At 37.6% G+C, this 16,490-nt stretch overlaps 1 protein-coding gene across 4 annotated transcripts in view; it reads right to left on the bottom strand.

The window, feature by feature from the left end:
* SEMA3D (semaphorin 3D) overlaps window positions 1–16,490 on the bottom strand; it is a 139,871-nt gene that overhangs the window by 75,986 nt on the left and 47,395 nt on the right. For all 4 annotated transcript variants that reach the window (XM_042815704.1, XM_042815706.1, XM_042815707.1 and 1 more), the window contains exon 3: window positions 3,748–3,908. In XM_042815704.1, the coding sequence (XP_042671638.1) occupies window positions 3,748–3,908 (161 nt within the window). The remainder of the gene's footprint in view (window positions 1–3,747; window positions 3,909–16,490) is intronic.

Raw genomic sequence — 16,490 nt, 5'->3', positions numbered from 1 at the left:
GTTTAGCCATCTGATACGTATATACATATATGCATATTTATTCTTTACTGTGAACTGGACACAGATAAAATCAATAGAAAAGAAGATTGAAGGATAAGATGCAAGACAGCTGCACCTGGCAATGACAAAAAGAAAAAGAAAAGAAAAAAAAAAGCCCAACAACAAACACAAACCGAGGATGCTCCAAGCGACAATTTGCGACCCAGTGCCAATACACATTGGAACGGATGAAAAAAAAAACTGACATGTTTATCTATTTGGCCCACATGTGGCTGAGTCTTCTAGCACTGACAGCTCCTGCAGGTTGGCAGCTTTTCAAAAGCTTGTCAGGCCTTGATAGCATTCCTATTCCTGCAGAGATGGGTGGGGTCTTGCTGCAGATTACACAGCGATAATAGTGCTGACATATAACCCTACTTGCACTGGTAGCAAGCATGGGAGTTACAGAAACATGCAGAATTTCTCTGCATCTAGTTAATGTGTTTGCCCACTTTGTTATGTTTTGTATTTCTTCTTTATTTATTTTATTAAGAAGTAAAATAACAAAGAGTAAAATAACAAAGGTTTTAGACAAACTCACATGAAAATTGCATTCACCAAAATAATATTTTCAACTGTATCCCAGAGTTTAGGATTATTAGCAAATTCTTTCCCAGGTTTCCATTCTCTTGTGCTCGTAAAGAATTCTATTTTGATTTGTTTTACACCACACGTATTTTAGTTATGGCATAGTTGTCTTCATTTCCTGGGTTCTGGTAAACACAGGAGGTAGCTTCTTTGATTTATTTCACACTATATAAAAAACTTGCAATATTTGTAAGGCATCTCAGTTCTTTCAAGAAAAGACTATGGCACAGATAATGATACTTCTACAAAAGAGACCTTTGGCTTCTATTCGGAACAAGTTCATAGAAATTATATCCCCAATAAATAAAAAAAAAAAGACATTTTCCCCTTATTTATTTGTAGATTGCTGCCATTTTAGTTTTCTGCATTTTTCTCATTCTGTGGTACTTTTCTGTTATACTACAGTTTTCTGTATACTACAGTTGCTAATGCTGTTTCATAATAAGGTTTGCAGGCATTAGAAACTGGGTGGATTTTTTTAAGCTACCAGCTAAGGAAGTTTTCAACCAATTACACAATAAATTGAATAAAACCTACAGTGATTCAAGAAATTGGAACTCCAGAAGAACAACTGATTTATTGCATCAGGAGAAAAATATACATATATACACCAGGAAATAAAGCCCTAACTTAATATATTTAAGTTAACTAATTTAGGTAAATAATTAGGTTGCAAAAAGGAAGTCATTAAATGATCTACGTATACATTCGAGAGGGGAACATAACACAATGCTTTGGATGTTTATTTGATTACTGTCCCACAAGCATGAATATAGAGCCTCACATTCTGCAATATAATCTTTCCAAGTAGTTATGTCCACAGATGGAGTTTTCTGAGAGTAGACTGTCTGGGACACTGACTTGGCTTTTGGGTGTATCAATAGTTACTAATGCAACAAATACCTAAAACTGAGAGCTTTTTTCTTTTTTTTTTTTTTTTTTTTTTTTTTTCTTTTTAATGTAATCTGAACCAGAAGACACTTAATATTCTAATGAATTACTGTCATTGGAGAGGCTGCCTTGTCAAGCAGCTCCTGCTCCAGGAGAGGACAAAGGGCACGCTTCAGCCCCTCGCAGCCCCGACATGTGTGGTTTCCTCGCACCAGGAGAGCCTGGCAGCCGGCCGCCTGGCCCCGCGCCAACCCAAACCACAGTCAGTCTAAACACAGCGCCGGCAAACGCTGCTTTCTGACACTTCCCTGCTACTGGAGTGTATCCTTGAGAGCTGAAACCTCGTCAGTGACTGAGATTTATACAGTAATGACTTCCCTCATCTTTGCTCTCCCCTCACACGTTTCAAACAGCCCAGCACTGAGGAACAGAGGAGAAAGGTTTCGGCAACATCACATCACAGGCATGTGCCCAAGTAGGCACGTTCATAAAGTCGCTGGACTCCCGTGGAGACCTTGGAAATGAGCACACCAGGGTGCTTTGCAAAGCTTTTGTGTCACTTTTAGCTATTTAAATACACTTTGCCTCAATGTTTTGTCTGAAAGGTTTGAGACAACCTGAAGAGTTAAACAGAGAAATATTTGAATTCACACAATATTTTCCTTACTCCAGATATCCTCTTGGTTTTGAATTTTATTCCCTGCTTTCAAGTTACCACAGATACACAGGCACACATCTGTTCAGCTTACCAAACGCAAATTTTAATTCAGTCTTAGCTCTGCAATACCTCTACCAAATGATACTCTGACCACCAACAAATCCTCATAGCTTAGTCTGCATTCTGCACTTCTAAGAAAGCTCAACATCCATAATAATCAATGGTGGTTTGGCTAAGGTGAAAATGTTACTAGTTTGAGCAGAGTGGTGCGAACACCTCCAGAAAGCTCTGAAGTAATCAATCTCCTCTGAGCATAATGGGAAGTGACGGCACTCAGCATCTCTCAGGAGGCTACTGGCATCATACAGTAATAGGATTCTGCTTTTCACACAAATAATGGTTGCTACTGAAAGCCTTTGCTAAAAATCAATCTATGGTATCAAAATCTGCGACACAAATGATGCTGTTTTCACCACACTGGCCTGAAGAGGTGATGATTCTTGAGTAAAATACTGAGATGTAAGATGCATATGAGGTGTCTCATATGGCATCCCAGGGAAGAAATCTGGAACAATCTGAGTTTTAAAGAAAGCAGTGTGTGGATCACTGTAGAATTTGAAATAAGATATTCAGCTGAGTACTAGAAACCCTTGTATATAATGACGGCAAGTGTTGTACTCAGACGTGGGGCAAAAAAAAAAATCATCTCCCGTTACACCTGTTAAGCCCTCTGCTGCCATCGTATTAATTCAAGGTCAGTTCTCACTTCAGAGCTGACAGCAGAATACAGTCATTTAAAACCTCCTGCTGGTGCTTAAGGAAAATATCAAACAGCTGAGAATTTGAATTTTCTTTAGTAAGGACAATGCCTGGAACAAACAGGAAAGAAGTTTTCATGCATGTTCCTATGCAAGCATCTGTTTCTTATACTTAGTAGTTACTTGTGCTTAGAAAATCACTGTTTCATCATGTGTACTACAAATACCAAGGACTAAATTGTCTTCTTATTATCTGGAATTAACACTGTCACAGAGCATGGGTCAGCGCATACAATGTATCCAGTGGAAGTTTTACCTATCATTAGCAATTCCAGATATTAATGTAAAAATTATTGCAATGTTAGGGGCAATTTTAACAATTTAAAACATTCAAATTGCCTTATCTCTGTTCAGTATTTGAGTATCATAATCCCAGTGACACCAGGAAGAAAGAAAAGATCTGTCTTTAACTGCCATCTTCAAAATGCTTTTATGTGAAGAAGATGAGCGTGACAAAAGAAATGGGACATGACAGAAGCAAGCTCTCAGAAGTACTGATATTTTGGTTCCAAGTAGGAGACTTCTTTGATAGGATTTCAATCTTACAGAGGCTTACATACTATCAGAAAAATCAACTCATTAAAGATAACCCATGTAACTATGAAAGGTGACATTATTAAATGCTGGTGCAAAGCATGATACAGCAAATCTGATGATTACCCAGTGAAGTAAAAGAAGGAAAGAAGGAGGAAAAAAAAAAAAAGGAACAAAATTGAAACTATGTGAATTGAATTCTGAGGAAAATAAACTGACCTTTTTTACATTTTTGTTTAAATCAACCAAGTTGAGCAGGAAGATGTGGTCTTTTGCCCCAACGAGCAGCCGGCCCCTCTCCTCATCTAGCAGCAGGGTTCGAAAATCCAGCCCCTCTGTAGAGCCCAGGAATGGGATGCAGCTGTTTGAAAGCAGCAAGTCTGTGGGAAAATGAAGAAAATCTTTATAATCAAAATGTTTACATATGACTCATTGGTGTCTTTTATAAATATATGCAACCAGCATGGAGCATGTTGGTAAGATAACTGCAGTCTTGAAGCATGCCTTTCCAAGGTCATAGTATAATTCCTGTTAACCTTAGGCTTCTTGGAGGGTGGGGAATAGTATAATACCAAACTGGGTAATATTTACTCCTGCAAAGACTCTTCTGCATGAAACTTTCTTAATAAGTTATTTCTATGACATAAACGAATTGCATTCTTCAGCAGTGCTTGGAAAAAAAATGAGCTGTATCTTATTGCACTGAAAGTAAACCAACATGCATTTGTATCATCGTACTCATGGATACATGTGGTGAAGGATCAATATCTTACCGTATCTGTGGCTCTACATATAAAGAAGCAAGGAAGGCAAATGAAAACTAAACATCAAGGAGCTGAAAACAGCAGATAGATGTGGAAGTTATGTAAAGATGAGAACTATGAAAATGAAAAAAATAGCCTCACCAGCCTCATAGTATAGAGTTTCTTCCTAAAATCTAAATGGAATCTACTCTCCTTTGGATTAAAAATATTATCCCTCGTCCTGTCACCACATTCTCTGAGAAATAGTACCACTCCATCTTTCCCATATTCCCCTGCAAGTACTGTAGGCACCCTTTATGAATAGACAGGTTGGCATAAGACAAGGTTGCCCATTGTCTAACGTTCATTTTTTATGTCAGTACAGAAAATTGTTGCAATTAAATTTCCAATTACTACAAGTGCAATTGAAAATTGAAACCTGAAAGAGAGAGCAATATAGAGGCATATTAAGGTGAGTATTGAGTACAGTGCCTTTAAAGTCCTAGGGTCAGTATTTTATTTTCCTTACAGAGGTGGTGCTGTGTGGCTGTCACTGTATCACTGCCCTCCCTGCAAGGAAAGTTAGGGCACAGTTCTGACTGTGGCTTGTAATTTATCATCAAACCCTTTCCCTAATAAGAGCTCGATTTTCCAAAACAACTTTTCCTGTAATTTCATAGTGGGTTCCAATTTCCTTCAAAAGTAATTAAGAAAAAAACATGTTACACCATGAAACTAATGAAAGAATCTATGCCTTCTCCACAAAAAGCTAAAGGACCCTAAAGTAGAGTTTGAAGCCTCCCGCGGATGTAATTTTGGATGAGGAACACAAACAACATATAGAAAAGAGCACAATGAGAGTACAGTAATGTTGAACAGTTACTAATTCGTGGAGAACAAAAATAAACACATGAAAAAGTTCTTCCACAAGCAATCTCTCCAAGATAAACCAGTCAGAAATCTTGGGACAGAAAAGCAAATCCTGTGTTTAATTGAAAATAAAATTAAAGATATTTCCGCCTTCTTAGTTCTATATGGACAATGTATCTTTTCAGATATTATAGCACAAGTTATTTACACTTCCTGATCATGATGAAAATCATTCCAGTGCTCTGCAGAGTAACTCCTGAACAAAATAGAGTGATTTTTCTCCAAAATTTATCACAAAACCTGTAATAGGCAAAGCAAAGATTAAGTCCTGTTGATAGTTAATAACCAGCACTATGGGAGGAAAAAATATTTGAACATTATTCAAATGACTATCTGGTGTACAATTGATTTTTATTTTTTTTTTGCTATATCGCTTTTACTTAAGCTTGTGTGGTTTTATCTGGCACACCGCTGAACACTGTCACAATATAGTCTGAAAACAAACTGTTTTGTACGGCAGATCCTATTCCCCTAGGTGGGATTTATTTGGCAGTATGCTGAAAAATCTTACATCATATTGAAAATCACAAGTTAAACTTTATATTCCTTGAGAATCCTTTTTTTGCCTATCTTTTGCACAAAGATGTTCTCACTATTCTGCACATTAGTAACTCTTTAAAAGACCAGCTTATTAATTGACAGCAAGATCACACAGGAATAAGTTGTGAATAGCGCTGTACTGCAAATGCTTAAATCTCACCCAAACTGCTTACATGAGAACTGACTGATGAATAGCCAAACGAATTTTATAAATATGTTTTGTTTTGTTTTTTAAGAAAAAAAAAAAAAACCCTCTAAACCCCCCAACTTCTGAAGCTTATTAGCTCACTTCACTACTGTGTTTTAACCCCTGTAAGAAACAAGGATTTATGAGTCCTTACACTTTTGTTGTCGTTGGGGTCTCTGTTATAAGACAGGTGCCTTAAGACTCTTAATTTTTGTATGATGTACATGTGTCTGCATTAGATATCATACTCTGTACAAAACTCCTCCCTTGTTTTTTCAGACTGGAAATTTTGATTCTGGATGTGATGGAGATGTTTACTGGGAAGGTATTCTCTGATGCCGACCACAGCAAAACTGGAGGAGTTAGCTCCCTTGGGCTACTCAGATTCTTCTTGCTTGATCTCTAAAATACTGTTTATCATTTGAGCATTTCTAAGTAAATGTCTTTCTCTTCTCCACCCATGATGTAAGAGCTGGCTGCATTACTAGGTTATCCAATCCACTGCATACACTAACAAATTCCTTATAAATTCCTTCTCATCTCCAGCTCTAGAAATTTGATCTGAGCAAGGAGAGCATATGCACAAACACATACAACACTTAGATTCATTGTCTGCAGCCATGCAATCCATTGCACTTTGCAAGTATGTCACATTCCCAAATATCTTGACCTAATTCTCTACATACACAGAAGATCACTTAGACAGATTCCACTTCCTGTTTCTTTCTTATGTGGAAGGAAAGGTCTCTGTAGTGACCATACCAAAAGCACAGTTATCATCTATTGCTAAAAATTTCTAGTATCTCTCGTTACTGAGAACCACCTAGGACAGCTACAATGAGGAGGGATAAAGTTTTCTCATGGCTGAAACGCCCAAATGGGAATGAGCCCTGTCTGGTGCCTTGTAAAGCCATTCGTTCCATCACATCATAAGGAAAGCATTTGTAAAATGTTCCAGATTAAAATGACAACACTGCACACTGATTTCTTACTGATGTAAATTGCAATGCAATCTGCAAGGTGGTGAAGAATCAGGTTTGGTCAGTTATTTGCTAACTATTGAAAAGAGCTTGGAAATCAGAAAATTACCACTGATAACATTAAAATTAAAACATGACTAATAAAAGTCGACAAGTAAACATTAACAGAGAATTGATTAAATTACAGCCAAATTAATCATTGTTCTCACTTGGCAAAAACAAAACAATCCATCTTTATCAGTTAACGTTGCCATTTGCAGCAAGACTTTTAAAATATGACCTAGGATATCACACTGGAAAAATTCACCATGAAAAGCATACTTGTCCATTCACATTCAGGAGTGCATATTCTATTTAAAAAAGCAGTTGATTCAAATGACTGTATCTGAAGCCACTCAAATATAGAATAGCTCTCTCTCAGTGCAAAAAGCAAAGTTAGTTACAGAGATGATCTCGTATGCCTGCACATTCAACATTCACTTTACAGTGTGTATATGGCATTGTACTGAAAATTAAATTTTTTTTTTTCTTCACAGACTCCAGTCTGGCCATTAAATGAATATTCAGCAAAATGTCTTTTGAGTTAATATTTCACTATGGAGTGGTAGAAGTTAGATTAATAAGTGTTTCTTATTCATTTAGAAAGGTGTCTCAGTGGACTTGCTTCACAGCAGCTTGATCATTGCTTACTTCAAGTATCTACAGCACCAGTGCCTCATTATAAGGCTTTCTAATGAAAAAAGTGCTATCCTATTCCGATAATACATATTTACATTTATACAGCATATTTAGACTTCTTGGCTTCAAGTCATATATTCCATGATCATGCTGTTGCTCCTCACTCCAGCATGGTGTGAGCACTCCGGAAACCTGGAAAAATTTCACAGAGACTCAGAAAAGTCTTTGTGGCCAGGCATTTTTGTAATGACAGGCTATGACTGAACTGGAAGAAAAGGAACTCCTCAACCTGCTTCAAAACAACTACATCTAATGAAACCCTTGAAGCACCCTGAATTTAAATGCTGTGTTTTAACTGCAAATAAATTTGACTAGAGAAACAGCTGCACAAATAACCTGCAAAATGTTATCATTGCAGAGATGATTAAAAGCTGTTTTGTGATGTCTTGTTGTTGGTGAAAAGAAATGCAAAGGACTGATTCATAACCCTCAAAGAGCCAAATAAAATAATTGTTGGTTTGGTTTTTTTTTACAAAGCACAATTGAAAATGCATCTGAGTGAAACATTTGGTTTTGTGAAGAAGACCTAAACCAGTGGATTAGCACAGAGTTCTTTTTCTAAGTAGTTTATCTTTCTTGAAATACTGCCAAGGAAAGCAAACTCACTGTTGTTTCCAATGCAAAATTAAATCATCTTTTTTTTTCTTCTTTTAAGCAATCCTTTGGACATAGAATAAGCACTACAAAAATAAATATAATGACTGGCAAGCCTAAGAGCTTTGGTACTGCGTAGATAATTGCTGGCATCTCACCACACATACCTCTACAGAAGTAACATTGATGGGCTTGAAGGACAACAAATCTCTCTAAGGAAAATGCACACCACGCAAAAAAAAAAAAAAAAAAAAAAAAAAAAAAAACCAAGCCCATCATCTCAGTTTTCTCAGTTTCAATTGTAAGTGCTGCACGTATCTGTAAGGGTAAATAATCTGAGTTACATGACAGAAATCTGCTTCTTCCACTTCAACCTTATTTTCAATCCTATTGAAAGCATCGCAGTGGTGAGAGAATATTTTTCTCCAAGAACTTACAATATTTTTCTTATATATACCAGAATAGTTTTAGACTACTATTGAAATCAGAGGCCTGTTTTTTTCCTGACCTCATAGAAAAGGAATTGTTTACTTGACCAGAGACCAAGTGCTAGCCCTGTCTTTTAAAATCACTTTCCAGCAACCTGAGCATCAAGCAGCTGAAAGAAAACCTCTCGTTTATGCTAAAGGAGCAGCCCATAGGTTCACCTATTCCTATAGGCATAGTGAAAAACCCCTTCACTAGAGCCAGAGTAACAAATAAACTATAAATTCACTGAACCTGAGGGAAAAACAGCTTCAGTTGAATTTCTGCTACCCACGTCAACTCTAATTAGAATTTCAGTTTTTATTGTGGCTAACCATTTCCAAGCCTCTTGCCAATCAAATATGCAGAAAGTAGGACGTCAGTGATATGCTTCAGGGGGAAATAATCTCAAAATCCTCAACTCACTTGTCCAAAGAAGCCTCACTCATTGGTTGTGAATCAGTTTTACTGTTCCAACCAGCTTGCCATCTCATGCCATGTTATAAAAATTCAGAGTGGCACAAAAATGGCTAAAGTATTTTGAAGCACGTGCAACTTCAATTTTCACAGTACTTCATCTTCAGAGAAACTTCTGAGAACAAGAAGTTTCTCTGACGATGCATGCAGACTCTTAGAGCCCATATATCTGTGGGTTCATGAAAAAAACAGCAGGCTGTGCTGTTTCTCCTGCCCATACTGCCTGATATCAGCTGTGCGGAACTTGAAGCGGGTTCAAATCTTTGCTCAGTTTTTGCTTTGTAGAATAAATGCCATCCTGAAGAGATTAAAGTAGTGAATTTTGTCATGCATCTAGCAAATGAGATTGCAGTGTGGATTTTTTCCCCAGGTTTTGAAACTACAGCTCATGAAAACCATAATCAGCCATGAAGACTGGATTTGGCTCAGCTGGTCTGGCACTACAGATGGGTCCTGACAGCTCTGCTGGGGAGCTCGATTCCTTTTGCTCAAACCTGTGTTCTTAGGCTGCACATCTGATGCCAGGACTTGCTCCATTGGGACTATATCTGTTGTGTACAAAAGCTATTGGTTTATTAAAGGTTACAGATACTAATAATACATTTTTTCATCAAATATAGTTATCAGCTTCCCAATGAGAGTAATATTCACATTAAAATAATAATATAATATAAAAAATATAAATAATAATAAAGTAGCCAAGATGAGAGAACCTGAACTGCAGAGGCATGAATAACTCAGCTGTAGTAAAAGTGTCAGATGGCATGCAACTGGAAAACATATTAATATTGACAGTAACTGACTCAAGAGAGATAGAGCAGCATGAGCTGTTCCTGATGAAATGACAGTGCAAAGGAGAGCTAATGCCAATCAGGTTTACTTACTCTGTTTGTTACTTCATTAGTGCCTCTGTTTTTAAGATTTGAAAGAAGAGCTAACAGAAAAGAAAAAAAATCCATATTTTTCACCTATTGTAGCTATCATTGAAACCTATTTGCAATTTTCATACTACTATTATATATGTCAGTTGTAGCTAGTGCCTGTGACCAACACAGATGTTTATCGAAGCACTAAACAGCTTTATGTCCCTCTTTCCCCCATCCTCTACATGCTTCACAGACACACACACTCTCATCAGGATTTAGAGCTAGACCCTTGGTTTAACTTTTGGGACCTGCAATAATTTTATCTGCTGAGGATCTAGCCCTGAGTATATAGCAAGAAGACATGGGGGCTCTTTTCTGAAGCCAAGCACTGGACCAGAGCCCTGAAAAGCTGGATGGTCAGACTGTAAAGCCAAGTAAGATATAAAGTCCTACCTACTAGCAGATCCTTGTCAAAGGAGCTGATGAGAGCTGGTGCTGGTGCAAGAGAAAGGGCAGGTCCATGCATCTGGGAGTGGATGAGAACGGAGAGAAGTGCACGTATGTGTTTGGGGAGATAGAGTGGAGAGGGAGGCATCCTCCTTCCAAAAGCAGCACAGCATTATTTTGGCTCAGTTGCCATGAAACCACTGTCTGAGGGTCTGTAACATCTCTTAAGCGCTGATGGCCCTTCAACGCCCTCCCTACAGTCCCCTGAGGACAAGCAAAATTACTCATCAACAGCTTCAAAAAGCTCTTCTGGTTTCTTGACTGGGTTGGTAAAGATCCAGATGGATGAGGACACAGAGCTGATACAGTCAATGAGGTGATTAGTGTGAACTGGTGAGCAGTATTGGGAAGGGCTGAGGGGAATGGTGTGGGATGTGCCTGCTCAGGAAGCGGGGGGGAAGGGCCGGGACCTCTGTGAGCAGATTTACCTGCCAGTGGAATAGACACTTCCTCTGTTGGCAGCCCACTTCTGGAGGTTCCTGCTTGCTCTCCCCACATGAAACTGTTAGTTCCTGTCCCCACAGAGGGGTTCCCTATCTGACACAAGCCAGAGATTTTTTATTTCTCTTTTCACATGCTCTGAATGAGGAAAATGAACATTTTGTCAGAGCATTAATATTTCAGCTTTTCCATAGTCACATCCGGTTGATCTCACCAGGCAAAAATAATGGCCCTGTTCTAAATTCCTGTAGGAGTGCAGTACAGAAATGCAATTGTTGCTGGGAAGCACTGTTTTAAGCCACATAGTCATTATCTGCGGTAACTACACAGGATGGACACACTTTAGAACAAATGTGGTTTAAATGTAGAAAATGATTATTTTCAGGAAACTTAAAATATTTAGGAAAACATTCGCTTTTTTTTCCAATTTTCCAGATGCATTTTATTTGATTAAAAAGCAAGTGTAGCATAGTAATTCAATTAGCTAATGCAGAGGTAGATTTTTAAAATAGTCTTGCACTGGCAGTATAAAAGGACCATTTACAGCAGTGAAAATGAAAACAGTTCACATGATAATAGTTTGAACTAGCATAATGCTCCATCATGGCAAAGCAAAATGCAATTATCAGTTATTTTTTCCTGATACTGGCAGGAGTTAAGTTCTATGAAACCATTAAAACAAGAGGCCACTGAAATTCTTCATTAATTCCCTTATTTATGCTGGAATTTTGCCTAGAAGTCTCTATCAGATTCAGAGTCTCATGTACAGAAATGCAGGTAGACCCAATACCTGTTTTATAGGCTTCCTAGGCAACACCGAGACAGGACCACGCTAACCACAAATTACAGGGCAAAGGATGTCTGTTTGCACAGGCTAACTGTGTGCACTGTCCAATTGCTTCTTTCAGTTATTAGTATACAGGCAAAAGCCACTTAACATTGGAATGTAGGCAGGTTTACCTTTTTTATTTGTATTACTTGCAGCTATTTCTCCTCCTTGGAGCACCAATGGATGTCATATAGACAGCTGTTATGTAACATATTTAAAAAGAAATATTTTTCAAATAAATCCAAGTTGTATGGATGACGTAGTCTTCCCAAAGACTCCAGATAAACTGAACATAAAACTTTGGTATCTTCAGTAATATCTTAGTCATGAAACTCTATGGTACATCTCAGCCAGGATTTGGATCACAAAGAAGAAAGCCTGGAAAAGGCACCTTTGTTACTCACACGCTTTACTAAATGCCTCTCTCAACCACAACTATCCAATCCTTTCTCTGTTGATGCTCCAGTACAAAACAGGAAATTTTGTCTCTATCTCTTTCTGCTGTCTCTTTGTGTGTTTATTTATCTCCAAAGGACTTACTTCAGAACAGCCCTTGTTTGAGGAACATGTCTATATATGGAGCAGAAGAAATGGGGTGGGAGGAAAAGGAAATAGGATGTGACTTGAGAACTTGCTCCCCAGCCACAGATGTACACCGCTACACACAGTGACGTCAAGAGGATCATGCCCTCAAATTACTGCATAGAAAGAGATTGAGGCCGGGATCTCCAGAACTACTCAGGATTAGTTTTGCAACTGTCCTGAGTAAAAGGGCAATTAGAGAAGTATTTTTGAAAGTAACCTCTTCAAAGTTGATGCCATTTATCATGTACCTTCCCCATATTTTTCTTCTCGTGAACCAATTTTTTGGTGTTGTCTCATCCTACATTTCACAAGACAACAATCACTGTTCCCAAAGGCTTATTCTTTTGTTTTTGTCTCATCTTATGAGATTCAATCAAGTGAACATTCAGCAGAACAGTTTGGTATTTTGTGAACACAGTTCTTTTTTCATCCAATTTGGGGCCTTTTGTGATCATGAAAAAAGAAAAGTGCTGTGAGCTACAGGCTGTTTACACTGTTAAGAGGTTGATACGGGTCAGTTCTCCAAGGTTATTCTTAGTTCAACTGCTATGTAAACTGCTGATGTCACTGACTGGAGGCTTCTCTCCAGGACATTATATATGTGATAATTATATGACAGAAAATGCAACATATAGTTGGATCTGACCTCCAAGTCCACTTGTTTAAAAAGGGAAAAAATGTAAGAAAGTTGCTGGTTTTCCTGTTACTAAAACATCATAAACCCCCTTAAGTTTATACTTAGTCTACAGTATATACAAGACTCCTTGCTCAAATGGAGAGCGACACCCATCTGCCTTCATCCCAAGGGACACTTGCAGTGTCAATGCACACCACCTTCAGAAAGCATTACTAAGACCAAACTGGAAAATTCTATTTCATGACCTGAAAATCACCTAATGGTAGGATCTTAATTCTCACGTACAGATAATTACTCTACAAAGGAACCTCAGATATTTTTTCCCTATAAATAATAATAAAAAAATGAGTTTATTAACAAATAAAATAAATGATCCAAGAAAAGCAACACTTCCTCTGAGCTGATTTTCTTTGATCATCATGGGTATTCAAAATTACAACAGCTGATATTACCACAAAAGCATGTTTTTACTGATCTTTCTTCCTCTTCCTGTAAAGCAAGCACAGCTGTAGAAGTGTAAGCTCATTTCTAGGTTTTTTTATACATCATCACTTTGCCACGTTCCAGGCATTCATAGCGGTGCAACACCCGCTTTGTGATACCAGGATTACCCATACTGTTGCAAGCAGTCTAAATGAGGATCTCAAAGCTATACAACTAGAACTATATTTTACACGAATAATTAAACAATGCATGCCATGGACACAAGCCAACTTTACTGAAACATATCAAACTAACTGCTCTGATGCAATAGTTAAGCAATCCGTTAGTTCTAAAATGAAGTACGGTTAGAGAAGAAAATAATTCAGAAAACAGGATGTTTGACATTGTAATGTAATATGTCCAAAAGATCATTTTTAGAAAATTAAGGAAATGCACTAATCCAGTCAAATTTTCAAAAGAATTCCTAGCACAAAAATGTAATCGTCTGCTTTCTTTTTCACCATGTCATAAGAATGTACCGTTCTTAGGGGGAAGAAAAACATGTACACGAAACACTGCATGAAGCGAAACATTTCTTAAATGTGGCTGATTTCCACTGAGGCTGTTTATTTAGCATTGTCATCCTTAAACAGAGAATGCAGAATTTCATGTCCTTAGTTCACTTAGTTAAGATGAAAAGAAGCAAGGCATGGATATTTAATCTTGCTCCAGTTTACTTATGTGACAAACTCTTTGCCATAACTGTAGTGTCTAAACGTATTCATTTTGAAGAAGTCAGCTCAGAATAATGCTCCTGTGTAATAGATTTAAATTACCGCTATAACTATTTTAAGTGTTAAGTAAATTCTGTTTCAAAATCTAAAGCTTGTGTTTAGTCTTGCCTTTTTCTGCTTGCTGTGTCACAGCGTAGGATTCTGGTCCCCTGATCACTCAAATCAGCACTGGTCACAACAAGTGTGGCTTGCTCCTGCTGCACAGCCATATTTCTTCTGCACAGAAATGATATGTGTTCATGGATATAACTATGGATGTGTCATTGGTGATAGTGTACAAATCTGGGCTGAGGCACACCCTATAACCAAGGAAGCAAGGAGCACACTTTGGTAATATAAATTCCTTCAGCATCCAGTCTACTGTTAAAAGATCCACGGGAAAAAAAAAAAAAAAAAAAAAAAAAAAAAAAAACAGTGAAATAAAGCAAACTCATAGATTTAAATTTGCAACTAGGAGTCTGCATTTCTACTGGAAAATTAATTTTAGGAAGACCAAAAACTGAAAGTGGTTGAAAAATATGTTTTGCTTTCTTCTGTTTTCAATTCTTCCTAAAAGTAAAACCCAGAAATACACTTGTAACAAAATCTTTGTACAAGTATCTGACAATGAATTGTCAAAGACCATTACCAAAAGATATACTGTCTATACAAAATGAACTCAACGTATTTATGTGCATGAATTATGACACAGGCTCCTCCTAGCCTAAGTAACAGAAATGATGCCATTCTATGAATGATAATGTTACAACTTTTTGCACTTGTTGAAATGAGGATGTTAAATGAGGTAGTAGACAGCAAGTATGTGCTGCTTAGGGAAACTGAAATCCACTTCTGTGTTTGAGGAGTTCTGCAATTTGGATGATAGTCACAGGTTAACTCCAGGTACATCAGAACAAATGATAAATACATTCCTTTACTTCGACAGCAACTATACTGTAATACAAACACTATTAAAATATAGAGTATTACTAAAAATTCAGGTCCTAGTAGTAGTCCTCTATCAGTAGATAATTTGTTTACTTTGTTGTAATTTTACAGATATAATAATTAAAATACCTCATAACATTGTGAAAAATAGCTAGGAGAAATATTAATTGAGGTCTATGTACTGAGATCACCCTAGAAGTATCATGAAAGCAGTAATAATTTCCCGAGTAAGAATAACATACACCAATCTCTAATAGCTACAGTCTAAACTGAAAAGATAAAAAGAAATACTATGAACTAATGAATCAGAAGAAGTAGGAATATAGGATGAGAAATGTAACTAAACATCATAGTGTGTTATATCAACACAACTTAAGAATATGCTCTTGATTTTGCAACTCTATTAAAAGATATTTTAATTGACTTTAGTCCATGCTTATCGTTTTACGGATGTATGATTTTCTAAACATGTAATTTTAGAACTGACACAAAGAATGAAGAAAATCCACCATATAGCATCACGTTGACACTCATGATTCACTGAAATATCTGCACCTTAACTTTCCCAGCAGAGGCTTCAACACCTTAAGGTACTTCTCAGAAGACAAAAACCCATAACTGCCATGCCAACAAGATCTAAAATTTTAATTACTACCTGAACACAGAGGTCTTGTGATGCACAGAGGATTACTGAAGCAGCTGTGCGGTTCTAGGAACATTTTTAGCTACTCCACCCTTCTCCTTCTTCCTTTTCTTCTGTCCGCCCCCAACTTCTCACTCAATTTTATCTTCCTCCGTGTTACTTTAATACATCTCATCCTTTGTCTTCCTCTCTTCCTGTCCCTCACCCTTCATTCTCAGCACTCACCCCTTGGCATACTCCTCCTTCCCTTTTCTGTCAGGGCACGGGAAGGAGCAGTTTCCTAGCTCTCAGCTGCAGTGCGCTCTGCTCCTCTTCAGTAGCTACAGCTGTGAGATGAAGCAACTGCAGGGGAAAGTCCTGCTTATTTTCACCCCTAGTAAATACTCGGCCATTCTGGGATGATAGAGCTTTGCCATCCTGTAAACACATCGCCTTTGGAAGAGGATAAAACTTTCTCTTGGAAGACAATAGTTTTAGCAGCATAATGAACACGAATGTGTGATTAGGTCTTCAGCACTGCCTGATGTGGCCAAGTTTGATCAGTTTTCCATAAGGATGGAAAAGCCCTTCGTGTCATCCTCCTCATGACATTCAAACTCCAAAGGATGGAGATGCTAGAACTTGTCAGTGACATGACTCTAACAATTTTAGAATTG

Source organism: Centrocercus urophasianus, unplaced genomic scaffold (assembly GCF_019232065.1).
Source record: "Centrocercus urophasianus isolate 14NV4802_14NV808 unplaced genomic scaffold, USGS_Curo_1.0 seq_15, whole genome shotgun sequence".
NCBI classification, from domain to species: domain Eukaryota; kingdom Metazoa; phylum Chordata; class Aves; order Galliformes; family Phasianidae; genus Centrocercus; species Centrocercus urophasianus.
This window is presented reverse-complemented; position numbering and strand designations above follow the sequence as displayed.